The sequence below is a fragment of the Archocentrus centrarchus genome, chromosome 13 (genome assembly GCF_007364275.1).
Source record: "Archocentrus centrarchus isolate MPI-CPG fArcCen1 chromosome 13, fArcCen1, whole genome shotgun sequence".
NCBI lineage: Eukaryota > Metazoa > Chordata > Actinopteri > Cichliformes > Cichlidae > Archocentrus > Archocentrus centrarchus.
The window spans coordinates 12853171-12866834 of record NC_044358.1 but is presented as its reverse complement, the minus strand read 5'-3'; the positions used below and the strand labels follow the sequence as shown (position 1 = coordinate 12866834).

At 45.0% G+C, this 13664-nt stretch overlaps 1 protein-coding gene across 1 annotated transcript; it reads left to right on the top strand.

Annotated features, from left to right (window-relative positions):
- Positions 1 to 4438: 4438 nt before the first annotated feature.
- On the top strand, positions 4439 to 13433 carry aqp11 (aquaporin 11). The gene is made up of 3 exons (XM_030744353.1): positions 4439 to 5238; positions 6894 to 7010; positions 12630 to 13433. The coding sequence occupies exons 1-3, from the start codon at positions 4641 to 4643 to the stop codon at positions 12728 to 12730; spliced, it is 816 nt and encodes a 271-aa protein (XP_030600213.1). The 5' UTR covers positions 4439 to 4640; the 3' UTR covers positions 12731 to 13433.
- Positions 13434 to 13664: the final 231 nt, after the last annotated feature.

Below are 13664 nucleotides of genomic sequence, written 5' to 3'. Positions count from 1 at the left end.
CAGGCGTAAGCAGCAATAATAGCAGCGACCTAGCCGGGGCGGAGTCTGCGAGGTGCCTTTGAGAGGCAGAGGAGCGCAATCTGTGTTGGATTTGAATCAGTACGTTTGTATCCAATAAAAGCAAAGATGTTAACAAATAAATTGGACAGTAATCTGGCAATTTAGTGATATTTCCAGAGCTGTGGTGTTGACTGGTAATGAAATAAAATCCTGAGTCCGCAATGTCCGAGTCCATGACAAGACCGAGACCATCAAAAAGTGGTCTCGAGACCAAGACCGATATCGAGTACTACAACACTAACACAAGTATCTGTACTTTCTACTTCTTACATTTTCAAACAGACTCGTTACTTTCGGTTTAACATCTGAGGGAAGTTTTTATTTCCGGTCAGTGCGCCATCAAACATCCAATGATCTGAGCCTAAACGAAGGAACAATAACCCATAAGAGACAATCGTACTGGAGTGTTCTCCATCACCGCGCTTATCACATACAAACTGATGAAAGAGGGGAAACCGTATCATTTATGTATCATTTATAGCGCTATAATCAGGGGTTACAGGGGGTTGGACCGAGGGCAGATGTGGTTGTACTTCAGCATCTTAGCTAGCGCTACTGAAGAGGAGCAAAAATAAAGGCAGTAACTGTTGCAGGTAATTTTAAATGCAACGTTTCTAAATGCTCAACAAATATCAGCAAACACACAAAGTGTGTGCAGTTTGTCACACAGTGTGTCTGCGAGCTAAAAGAAGAGCTGCTGTATTTCAGGGAGAGCAAAGAGAGAGAAGTTCACTCAGAGATGGAGAAAGAGGAAGGAGAGGAAGAAGAGAGGTTAGAGTTAAAGGGAAGGACTGCAACACAAACTGAAGTATACTGACTTTGTGTAATTCAAAGATTGTATGTTTAGTGTGTAATAAACAGATTAGCTTGTTGTACTGTATTTACAGTAAAGCTCTGTGTTCATGGTCAGAGTTACATCAGTGCAGCCGAGATGAGTTTGAATCAAAGCTGCTGATGCTGAGATTCATTCACTGAATCCAACATTTCTACAGCCTGTATGCTGTCAGTGTAGGGGATGGAGATCAGCTCAGATAGCTGTGAAATACTGGGTTACATCTTTGTGAGTTCAGTTCATCCACACAGAGCAGTAAACCTCAGAGCAGCAGCAGCAGGTCAGTTGATCACAGTCTGCACACCAACATCATTTACTGCAGCTACAATAGAAAGCTGTGGTTCTTCTCCCCATACAGAGCCACTACAGCTGATCTTAGGGTTCCTCCACCTTCTGAATCCCACTGTAACCCCAGAGTAATTTTTCCTCCTATGTTTTTTTCCTCCCATGTCCCTTGCGGGGTTCCGTACGATCCAGTTGTCCCGATTGGACAATCTGCCTGCCCAGTTCTGTGCCATAGACCACATGTTTGACACCTCTCAACCCATGCGGCAAACTCCAACACCAGCATGTCTCCACCCCTTTGACGAATGAAGTGTAAAAGCAGACAGACCGCCTGACACTGAGCCCAGTGCTTCAAAGTGTTCGCTGATGATGTGATAAAGAGGTCACTTTCCTCCTCCAACCACAAACAGGAAGCTTATGAAGCAAGCAGCGTCTGTGTTTGTAGCACTCAGGAGGAGACCTCTGAGCAGGATGGCTGCAGTCACACAGCTCTGCTTCTCCCTGCTGTTCACGCTCATCAGCAACATTCGTGCAGAAGAACTGATCGTCGTAATGGAGGAAGGAGGCTCTTTGGAATCAGAGTTCCCCAATCGAAGCAGCTCCTGCATAACTTCCAAACTTGTTGGTGAAGATCGTCTCGTCCTGTTGAACATCTCCGACCGCTGGAGCAGAAACTTCACAGTACATGAAAATTGGACAGGACGACTCTCAGTTTCTGTGACATCACACGGTTCTTCTTCAGTCACTCTCCACAACCTGACCCACTCGGACTCTGGCCTGTACCGAGATGTGTGCTGGACCGAGGGCAACGTGACGTATGAGAGGAAAACCAGCCTGACTGTGTGCAGCACAGTAAGTAAGGAAACACCTCAGATTACAAGACATGAAGCAACAGTGGAGGTACGATGTAACGGAGCAGGTGAGAATCTGATGGCCCAGTGGATCAAATATGACTTCACGTATGACAAAGACATACAGGTGAAAGTTTTAAATGATAGCACGACTTTGGAGGTGGCCCGTTTGGAGGAAAGCTTCCTGGAGGTGAAGAACACGTCACTTCTTCATGTATTCGACAAACTGCAAACACTTTACATCTGCCTGCTGAAGGACCAGCAGCAGTGTGTGAGCAGCCATTCTGTACGTTTGGCCAAAGCAGCAACAACAGTCCATGCCTCGGTGGGAGAGCCAGCTGTGCTGCAGTGTCCCCGCACTGATCTCATTCATGACCAGCCCCCACTTTGGTGGAAGTGGGAAAGTCACTCCAAAGCTTTCCGAGAAGTTGGTCGAAACTACTCGCTGCAGTTTCCATCGCTGATGCTAAATGACTCAGGTTGGTACCACTGCGCAGGTCGAACCATTAAACAGTGGTACTGGTTTGTGGTGTGCCCCAAAGCAGGTCCACCTGCAGTGGAGGTCTTCTCAGAGGGAGAGGAAGTCACTGTCAGATGCACAGCTGAGACTATATGGTTTTCTATGAGCTGGTTCGTTAAGTCAATCCAAACAGAAGCCAGAGTCACTGAAGTTAGTGAGCTTATTGAACACCAAAGCAGAATGATCGTTTCCAACGATACCCTGGTAATCTCTAATGTCTCCCTGCGAGATGCAGGAGAGTATTGGTGTGCTCATTTGGAGTCAGACGATCTCTGTGTGTCAGCAGCAAAGACTGTTCTCATCTACAGAGAGCCCTTTGGGGTTTACTCGACCTTCTACAGAGTCAGGTGGATCCTGCTCAGCGGCCTGCAGCTGATGCTTGGTGCTGCTGTGCTCTGTGTGATCCAGAAAAGCAGGAGAGGAGAGCGGCTCTCAGCCCAGACTGAACACACTTAATAATCATCATCATCTGTATTATTATTATTATTATTATGGGTGGAGGTGGTGTAGCTGTAGTTGTTGCATATGAACAAAGTTTTCAATTATTTTTCATTAGTTTATTTTATTTTACTTACTGAAAAATGAAAACAATTTAAGAGTCTTTATATTAATATAATTTCAGTTTATAAAACAATAATAATGCCTATGAGTGGTGACTTCAAATCATAAATAAAAATATTGTTACAAATATCCAGCTGCGCTCTGACCTGATTGGACGGCTCGGCCTGTGTTTATAGTTTAACTCTTTGATCTGTTCCATCCTTTGACTCATATCCTGTTTATTTGTGCTCATATTTTATTTCACATATAATGACTGTGATTATTTTGCATTTTATCCATGTATTATTGATGTATCTGTCAGTGCTGTCAGAGGATAACTTCTAATATTCTTCTGTTTCATCAGTCAGTGATCAGCTCCATCTGGAATCAATGTTAGAAAGCTTATTTATCAGTTATTCATTCAGATGTGGATCATTATCAGATCTCTTGGAAAATGTATTTTGTTGTTGTGTTTCAGAGCAGCTTCATTAGAGCAGCATTTTTATATTGTTTTAACTCTTTAATAATTAATATTTGCATTTCAGACTGTCCTGATGTGGCAGTCTGAAACATTATTGTGTGATGCAGCAAACACTTCACTGCTGTTTCTGTTCTCCAGTTCAGTGACGAATCCTTTCTGAATAAATCAGTCAGAATCTGATCTAACAGGCTGTGTTTGGCTGCTCTTCTCTGATTGGCTCCGTGCTGACTTTAATCTTCAATAAACTCACAGTCCTCATATTTCAGTGCAGGATTTAGAGTAAGTCAGTAAACTGGATTAGAGCTCCTCAACTTTGATTTCAAAAAATTAATCAGCATTTTGACCCTAATGTGAGGCCAAAAACGGGATGCAGGCCGACACACGTCCCCGCGGAGTAAAACGTGTTGCAGAGCTGTTATTGAGTTTATTAATATGATGATTGGAAATGCCTCACTCTGTTTATTTCACCTCATTTATGACAGATGAGCAAACACAAAGACTGGAATGGATGGGCCATCATATCTGCTTCAGCACTAATTAGGTTAATTAAAATAATCATCTGTAACTCTAAAATGAATTAATTCTTATCATATAATGTATGATTCTGCATGATGAGCATTATGTACTATTAGGTCATTGGTTTTATTTAAGTGAATAGTACTGATGCTTACAGAATAAAACTTTTCCTATCCATCACCTGCACATTTCACCACTGTATTTATTTACGATGATAGCTGCAGACGCCTGTGAGCGGGAGAAAATATGGAAGCAGAAAGGGGGCAGATGGAGGAGAGCTGATGATCTGATAACCAGCAGGAGGAGCAGGAGGAGGAGGAAACTGCGGAGCAAAGTCATTTCCGCACCATGTGAGCCACCGGGACTGAAGCTCATTTGCTCCCGTTTGAACCCCACATCCTCCGGGATAGAGAAGCAGCACCCCGGCACAGCCGAGGCTCCGTCCTCCCGAATCAGCGAGCTCTAGCAGGAGAAAGGAGGAGGCCAGCAGCTCGGTGCGCAGAGCGGCCGCGCAGAGGGACTCTCCCCGGGAGGGAGCGCGGACCGGCCGGCAGCATGACGGCGGACGTGGCAGTGTCTCTCTCGGTGCTCGCGGGGATCGTCGCGCTGAGCGATGTGACCCGAAGGCTCCTGACTCGGGCCCTCGCGAACACCGGGCTCTCCGTGTACGCGGTGGAGCTCGTGTCCACCTTCCAGCTGTGTTGCTGCACGCACGAGCTCAAGCTGCTGTCCGAGGTCGGCGGCATCGAGCCTCGGCTCGCACTCACCTTCACTTACCTGGCGTCCGTGGTCCACGGGCTCACCTTCAGCGGGGCCATCGGGAACCCCTCCGGTGCGCTCGAGCGCGCCTATCACGCCAAGTTATCGGGAGCGTGCGCCCTGCGGAGGATCGCGTGCCAGTTCGCGGCGGCTGCCGCTGCGCGAGCCGCGGTACCGGCGCTGTGGGGGGTCGGGCTGTCGAGGCTGCACGCGCGACACAAGCTGCTCGGTTTCCGCTGCACCAGCCCCATCCACGCGCCCCTGCACGAGGCCGCAGCGGTGGAGCTCGCGTGCGCCTTTGCGGTTCAGACCGTTATCACGCACACGCAGTCAGTGGAGGAGAAATACCGCGTGCACGCGGTGGCTGCGGTCATCACCACAGCGGTTTATGCAGGTACGACACGACCGTGATCCGCTAGTTCTCAGCTTCTTACAGCAGTGCTCAGACCTCTTCAGGAGACCCGCTAATAATAAGCAACGATCATAATAAGTCCACAGAGGTTTTTATTGTTGTAGCTGCATTTCTTTGTATCCGTGGAGGTTTTTCCATAAAAATGTGCGTGGCTGGTGATTATGTGGTAAAGTTTTCATATCATGTGACCCTGCAGGAGACCTATGGTGACGCCTTTCCTCACAACCATTCAGTCTTAATAACCAGAGCCAGTGTGTGTGTGTATGTGTGTGTGTGTGTGTATACACAGGTGATCACAGGTATAATCTGATCTGCATACTTCAGGCTTCAGCAGTCTGAAAATGAGGGCCTGCAGGCAGACTCTGGGTAGATCTGCACATTATTTTCCTAACATTTCTTAATGATAGATTTAAGAGAACTGCAGGGAAATGTTTGGATCCGTCCCCACACGTGTACGTCTCTCTGACTTGGAGTGTGTGTTTGTCTTCATGGTGTAATTGATGCCAGGAATTTGTTTTTGTAAATTGGTGGCTGTAGCTCAGGAGGTAGAGCAGGTCACCTACTAATCGATTCCTGGCTGCATGCCAAAGTATCCTTGGGCAAGATACTGAACCCAAAGCTCGTCTCTGAATATGGGTGAATGTAAACGTGTGGTACGTATAAGCACTTTGAGAAAGAGGAGAAAAGCGCGATATAAGAACCAGTTCACTTACCATAAATCCTTGTCAGAAAGTTGAGTTACACTGACTGTGATTGCATGAATAAAAGGAATAAAGTGAGTATGTGTGGGAATGTCTGTAATTCCCAAACAGTTAAAGTGAGTGACTGAAAGCTGCCAGCCTGCAGCCCTGTGGATAGTTTGGTTTAACGTGTCTGTGGTGAGTTCAGGAGCACAAGGTGTTACTGTAAAAATAGAGATTTAAGATTAAGATTAAGATAGTGTTTTATTTGTCACATGCACAGTTATACACAGTACAATGCACAGTGAAATGTATTTTGTACCTGCAAAAGCAGAAGAGTCCTATGCATTGGCCGGGAAATACTTATGGACATGAATGTAACGAGCAGATTAGCATATTTATTACATTTTTTATCCCCTCAACTGGCAGCAAAAAAATTACCTGAAACAACTACATAACACCCTCTGGTTATTATTGGCTCTGAACAACCCATTTCATAGCCTATTAACCGGCCGCGTCTGGTCCGCGGGCCGAATGAAGTGTATTTATATGGCAGGCTAGACCCGCCCATTTTGATTGACACCTCATTCGGTCAATCATGTTAAGAAATGGGTTTCCCAGAGCCAATAATACTCAGAGGGCGTCACGTAGCTTTGTCAGGTGATTTGGTGCAGCCAGTTACATGATTGGCCGAATGATCGTCACCGGGCCCTGGCCAGTTAAGGGGGTACTATGTTTTCAGTGGTGCATTGAAGAGGACTGGAATGTCTTCCCCAGAAAAATGGGTGGGAGAATCTGATTCAAATGTTCACATTAATCTTTATTTTGTTCATAGAACAGTCAGCATGCAGTCTGACTGCATGTCTCACAGCTTGTTGTCCTTTGAGCAGATTCAGGTTCAGCTCCTTCCTGCTGTATAGTAGGTTTCAGGTGACTTACCTGTATTTGTGTGTCCAGGTGGCAGCGTGACCGGAGCAGTGTTTAACCCAGCGCTGGCCTTCTCCACACAGTTCCCCTGCAGCGGACACTCTTTCCTGGAGTACTGCGTGGTGTACTGGCTGGGCCCGCTGCTCGGTGAGACTCTCAGACGCTCATTTCAAATTTTAAATTGGTTAATGTCCCGACATCCACTGATCAGCAATAATCCGTGCAGGCTTAAGGGAATGTTTGGGGTCTGGATTGAATTGTACCTTTTGGGAATAACAAAAAGCTGGAGTGACCTGTTTAGTGAGGAAAACGGGGTCATTATACAGAGGAGAGCTTTCTAAACTGACCTATGTGAGCTCATCACACTCATACTGTTTGCTTTACATATGACAGACATTCTAAAAAGCTTTTATTGCAATTAATGATGGGTTTCAATCATTTTTATGCAAGAATGAGTAACCATGCTGGGATGTAGCAGCTGCACGGCTGACAGCTCTTTGGGAATCAGTTTGTTGGTGCAAAAATAATATTTTGTGCTGACAAACTGTTTTAGACATTTGTCATGGAGTCAAGTAAAGAAATGGGAACAAATGATGTGTAATTGTGAAAGGCTGCCAGTAACAAAGAGCCTACAGATACAGATGAACGTTGATTCTTTGCTGAGTCGTCTGTTCTGCGCAGACACAGCGCCGGCTCATCCCTGAGTCAGGAGCCTCTTTATGCTTCAGTGATTCATGATCAGAGTGCAGTGGCTTAACTAACGGGTTCAAGAGGTGGAATGAAAATGAAAAAGCAGCCAAAATCCAACGAAAACCTTTGAATGACCTTCAGAAAGCTGGAGAACTGCTGCTGACGCCTGCTTTAAAAAAGAGAGAAAGCCTCGGAAGTAAAATGTAAAGAAACGAAGGTGTTAAAACAGTACAAGTGTACTTCACCACAGTATAGATGACTCCATAATACTTTAATCAAAAACACATTTTTACAGCTGTTTTTCTTCCTGTGGGGCTTCAGGTTCAAACTAAATCTGAACAAACAGTTTTTGGAGACGTGTGGAGTTTGCATGTTCTCACTGTGTCTGCACGGGTTCTCCGGGTTCCTCCCACAGTCCAAAGACATGCAGTTACTGGGGTTAGGTTAATTGGTGACTCTAAATTGCCCATCGCTGTGAATGGTTGTCTGTCTCTCTGTGTTGGCCCTGCGACAGGCTGGTGACCTGTACAGGTGTACCCTGCCTCTCACTCTATGGCAGCTGGGATAGGCTCCACCCTCCCGTAACACTGAAAAGGCTAAGAGGATGGAATATTTCAATTTTTAAAGAAACACCCAAAGTACAGATGAGATGCCTGTTTATGGAATAATCACCAACATTTACATTAAAGTCAAAGCCTGTAATGTGAAAAACAAACAAATATTTCCAGGACAAATTCGTGGCTAAACGTGTCACAGCAGCACATGGAAATAAACAGCAGGGGTCATAATTGACCCAACTTGGTCATGTGACTCGCCTATCGTGATTCTGATTGGTGAAAACACTCCTGACAGCACATGTGATGCAACTGACACTTCAACATTGTGGTCATATTAGTGATATTATCACGCCTTCTATAGAAAACCCAGAACACACAATAGTAGCAACAGTGTTGCATTTCAGATCAAAGTGTTTGACTTGTTCTCCTGTGAAGTGAATGGAGCTCAGAATAAAATGCACGACTCGCTGCCTCTGCCTCAGATCCAGCTCTTATTTTGAAGCAGGCCAGGTTCCTGTCTTTAGGCTTCCTGTTGGTCATCTGTGGTTTGATCCACACGTTATTAACCTCAGTGAGGCATTCAGGGCCTCTGATGTGACCATCAGAATTCCCACCATTCACAAACTGCGTGTCCTTTGGATCAAACAGACCTTTTATAAATGAAACTATGAAATAAGGGGGAAATAATATTGCTTCAACATAAAACATAAAGATGGGAACATTCTCATAACTCAGGTTTCCAGGTTTAAACATAAATTTGCTGCTCTGCAAACTAATGAAAGTCAGAGGAGAACAAACAGATGATGTATATCAGCGAAGGTCTCTCATGTTTCTACCTTTTCTTTGTCCACTTACACAAAACCCTGAAATAAATAAATCGTGTATATAGACCCATGCTGGTGATGAGCACAGTCACATTTTCGTGTGTCTCTGGCAGCGGGTTGCGTTCAAAGTGTTGACACCAATCACATAAGCTGCTTAAATATTAAAATCTCATGACTCATTTGTTTGGAGCAGAAGACAAAGGCATTTTGTCTCTGCTGGCGGCTCGAGCGAGAACCTGAAAATACCTCAGTCAGAATAAATCACAGGGCTGTGGTCCCTGGGTTCATGCTGGTGTTTCAGGCCTGCTCAGAAACTTAAAGGAACACTGAAATCAGGCATCATCACATGGTGCTGAGTGACGCTCTGAGGCCTCAGAGCAGGGTTATTATAGTTAACGAAAACGAACGAAATAACGAAAACTGAAATTGAAAAAACATTGTCGTTAACTGAAATAAATAAAAACTAAAATTAAAAGGAAGAAACGACAACTAACTAAAACTGAATTGTGAGTTTACAAAACTAACTAAAACTAACTGAAATTATAGATATTGTTATTTTTTCAAAAGTCTTGTGGATTGATATGAAATCATTTTTTTCCTCTCTCCGAGTTTAAGCTCGGAACGCCGTCGGGCAAATGGGTGCGCATGTGCGTGCGTGCGCACACCGCGCTGCTCCTCAGAGAGTCCCATGTGGTGTTTTTTTTTTTTTTTACTATGACAGCACAGATAGCAGCGAGTGTCTTGTTGTGGATGATGTTGTGGATGATGTACGGAACACTTCTTAGTCAGGAAAAAAAACACCAACATCAAAGTAGACCTGAGAAGAGCACACAAGGCAGCTACGGAAACCGCTCTCATCCTACAAGGCAACCCGGCCTGCACCTCCAGAGAAACGTGACTACTCGTCGGGTCAACGCAGCCACAACGTTGTGTTTAGTCCTTGTGCGTTTCCGGCTACTTTATCAGTCAGATAATAACAATCAGGACTAATAATCAAAGCATCAATTTAAGGACTCACAAATGTCAGCAAATTCCTGGAGGGAGCTGCTGAAACTATGGGAATGGACGTGAAGGAATGAAGAAAGTGAAAAAACAGGGACAAATATGTTTGCACCCTAAAAACTGAGCACAAAGAGCAAGGACCAAAAAACCCCCAGCACACAACCACAAGGTAATTAACACACGCAATCCAGCTATACATGCATAAATGCGGACATGAGGTCGGACACTTCCGTAGGCTACATAGGCCGCAAAGACCCTGCAAGTCTAATCAGCGAGCATCTAACCAAGCTAGCTCCAAAACAGAAGCAGCATCAGGTGGAGAGAACATCAGGATGCAGCTGGATTTGAGCTTTGACTCCTTCAAAGAGTTTGTTTTTGTCAAACACCACATGTAGCTGTTGTTAATCTGCTGCACTGAGGCTGAACTTTATTGGGAGTTTATTGTAGAATTTATCGAGTTTTGGAGTTCATATTGTTAGCAGTTTCTCCCTGTTGATGTTCATGTGTGTCCTTAATATTACACACATTTAGCATGTAGTTCTGCTGTCTGTGAACAGTTGGTTGCTGAATTTATTTCTTTAAAGGGTATCTTTAAAGCGTACCTGATTAAGTATGAAAATACTAAAACTAATACTGAAACTAACTAAAACTAAGCATAAAACCAAAAATAAAAACTAATAAAAACGAGCAAAACCACTCTGAAAACTAATTAAAACTAACTGAATTAGAGAAAAAAAAGTAAAAACTAACTAAAACTAAACTATAATGTAAAATCCAAAACTATTATAACCCTGCCTCAGAGTCACAGCAGCTAATCACACGCCTCATGATGTGTCCCAGTACTCTGTACGGCCCCGCCATTGTCCGGCATAAGGAGGAACCCAGGGCCCACAGCCCCAGCATGGGGTCTGACACCGAGTCCGAGGACTTCATGGCGGTAGATAACAGCAGCCAGGGTACTGCTGGCTATCAGGTGGAGGTCCATGGAGCCCTCCAAGGATGTGCCTCCCCAGACCATCACTGACCCACTGCTGGTTGTGCTAGATGATACTGCAGCCAGCATATTGTTGGCCACTACATCTCCAGACTCCTTCACAGTGTGAAGCTGCTCTCATCTGTGACGAGAACAGGGCAGCAGTAGAGGACCTGCACGCTCTACCGTTCTCAGGCTCACGCCAGTCGAGCTGCATCATGTTGGGCTGGGCTAAAGGACAAATGACCCCCATCATGGAGTCTGTTTCTGACAGTAGCCTGCTGGGGGTCATTTTGTAGGGCTCGCAGTTTTTCTCGTTTGTCCTTGAAACAGATACCGGACCTGCTGCTGGGTCGATGCCCTTCTAACAGCAGGTCTCCTGCACCTCTTGAGCCTGTACTGTGGGACCCAGGGACCTTTGGCACATGGAGGAGCTGGACTGCTTGCTCCTCCAGGCACAGTAAAATTAATTAACGGTAATCCTGAGTTTCACAGACACAGTGCAGTGAAGAGCTGTAGTAACTACAGAAGGATACAGCTGCTCTGGCATTCAGCAACCTCCCTGAACAGGCTCCAGAGCCCAAACTAACCAAATGTAATGCTGTGTTTGATCGCACGTTGTCCTGCAGCTTTTTTCCTGTGGGGAGTAGCCGCAAACTTCAATTCCAGCTTATTAATGAATCAAAAACCCATACAGTGTCCATGAAGGGGTTCGTACTCGATACTGAAGTGATAACTAATGTGACAAGTGAAACTGTAACAGGAAACAGGTGTGCTATTACAACTCAAAGTCAGGCCCACTGCGCAGGTCAGCTGATCACTCATCCTCTTCAAAACTGACAGACAAGTTGCAGTTGGGTGGCAGTGCTTCAAACGGTGATGTTGACCTGCGTTTTGGTCTAATCTTTGTTAAACAAATAACGATGCAGTGTAATTATATCTTCACTTTGGCTTCTGCAACGCACATTGTAAAGGGGGGGGGGGTGCTTCTGCTGCAGTCTCATCCTTTCTAACTCTGACAGCTGACTGAAAATGCTGCAGCCAGCACACCAGCAAGAGACCCAGGAGGAAGACTGTGATCTTACCGATGATCCGTTAGCTGTCAGTAAGAATACGCACTTCCTTGGACCACTGTGAGTCTGACACTATGATGTCAATATGGACCACCACAATCCTGCGATCACAGCCATGCTGCGTCCTTTTATGGAGTCGCCATGTAGTGTCCATGAAGGGGTTTCAAGTTGAACCTCCTCATGAGGTTTAACATGAAATCAAATCAAATGCGGCCCTTTCCAAGTCCAGCACTGTTTACAATCTGAAATATTTCAGCACAGGAGAAATGGTCACAAGGAGTGAAACGGTCCAACATGGCCTCTGGCTGGAGAACTGGAACATTAATTTTGCCAAACTGATGCTAGCTGCAGTGACAGTGACACTAAAAGCAGAGAAGATTCAGCGAGGAAGCACAAAGAGCGCTCTGTGGCCACCGCCTGTTTTGGGAGCTCTTGTTGACTCTTCAGTGTAACTGCAGCTGAACTGGATCCACAATGGTTTCTGCTTCCAAAGTGGACAAACTGGTATCTCTGAAGTTTAACTGGCTCTGTGTTCCACAGGGAGGAGTTATCTTCATGTATCTGAGCACTGTATGTTATTCATGCCTTATTCATTCTTATTGTTTCATGCAGAAAACTGTTTGTCTCTAAATGTTTGCCTCTTCCAGGTATGATGAGCTCGGTGCTGCTGTTGGACAAACTCGTCCCTGCGCTGTCAGGAAAACCGTCTCCGCTCCATCTGCCCGCGGAGAGCAAGAAGAAGGCGTGAGCGCCGCAGGGCGCCGTTCTTTACATGGACACATTGTTTCTGACAGCTGAGAGGACACAGGAGAACATCATATATGCACTCTGATGGAGAGAAGCACATCTACGAAGTCAAACACAACATTAACTTAAACCGTCAAATTTAGACTAAATTTTACTTTCAAACTTCTTACTTTTCCATTTTTAATCCTGTCAGCACTCACCTTTTTAAAATCACACACACTGTCCTGTAGACAAGTATTACACAACAACACTGAGCCAGCTCTGATGTTCTAGATCATTTATTTAAGCTAATACTCGGAAAGCTGAGGATGTGATATTATGAGGTGTCTTTAAACAAAGGATCTGCATATTTTAGTCATGTTATTGTCTGACTCCTGAGCCAGGCACACTGTAGGAGTGTACTGCACACATGTAATTAGTGCCTTTGTGCGCTCTGTAAGGATTGTAAATGCAAATTAAACTGTGTAATCAGTGCTGATTGGTTGGTTCTGTGACCCTGGGAGGGTTGAATATATTCAATGAAGCTGTATAAACATGTTACCCCCCCTCCCAACATCTGAAACTTTGTAAATGAATAAGAGCAGAAACCTTCAGGGCTGAAACTGTTAGAAACTGCAGTTTGAGACCAAATCCAGGCGTCACAACGTGAAGACGTTTTTCTCTTCAGCGACACTTTATATAAATAAATGTTAATATGAACACCACCCACTGTCACAGCGATCTGGTCTGTTTGTAGCACTTCAGCTTCTTACTGGACGCCCCGCAGGCTTCGATTTCAGCCTCACAGTCAGATTGTTGCCTTGTATTGTGTTACTGTCATACAGCTCATCGTGTCTGTCTGTGAAAGGTGCTTCATAACTTTACTGTTCTCCCTAAAAACCATGCAAAGATGCTCCAAAGCTGCAGAAACAGGAGTGAAGACGAACACTTGATAA

Coding starts and splice junctions, on each gene's coding strand:
- aqp11 (XM_030744353.1), top strand. CDS start 4,641: ATGACGGCGGACGTGGCAGTGTCTCTCTCGGTGCTCGCGGGGATCGTC. Junction 5,239..6,893: donor CACCACAGCGGTTTATGCAG/GTACGACACGAC, acceptor TTGTGTGTCCAG/GTGGCAGCGTGACCGGAGCA. Junction 7,011..12,629: donor CTGGCTGGGCCCGCTGCTCG/GTGAGACTCTCA, acceptor TGCCTCTTCCAG/GTATGATGAGCTCGGTGCTG.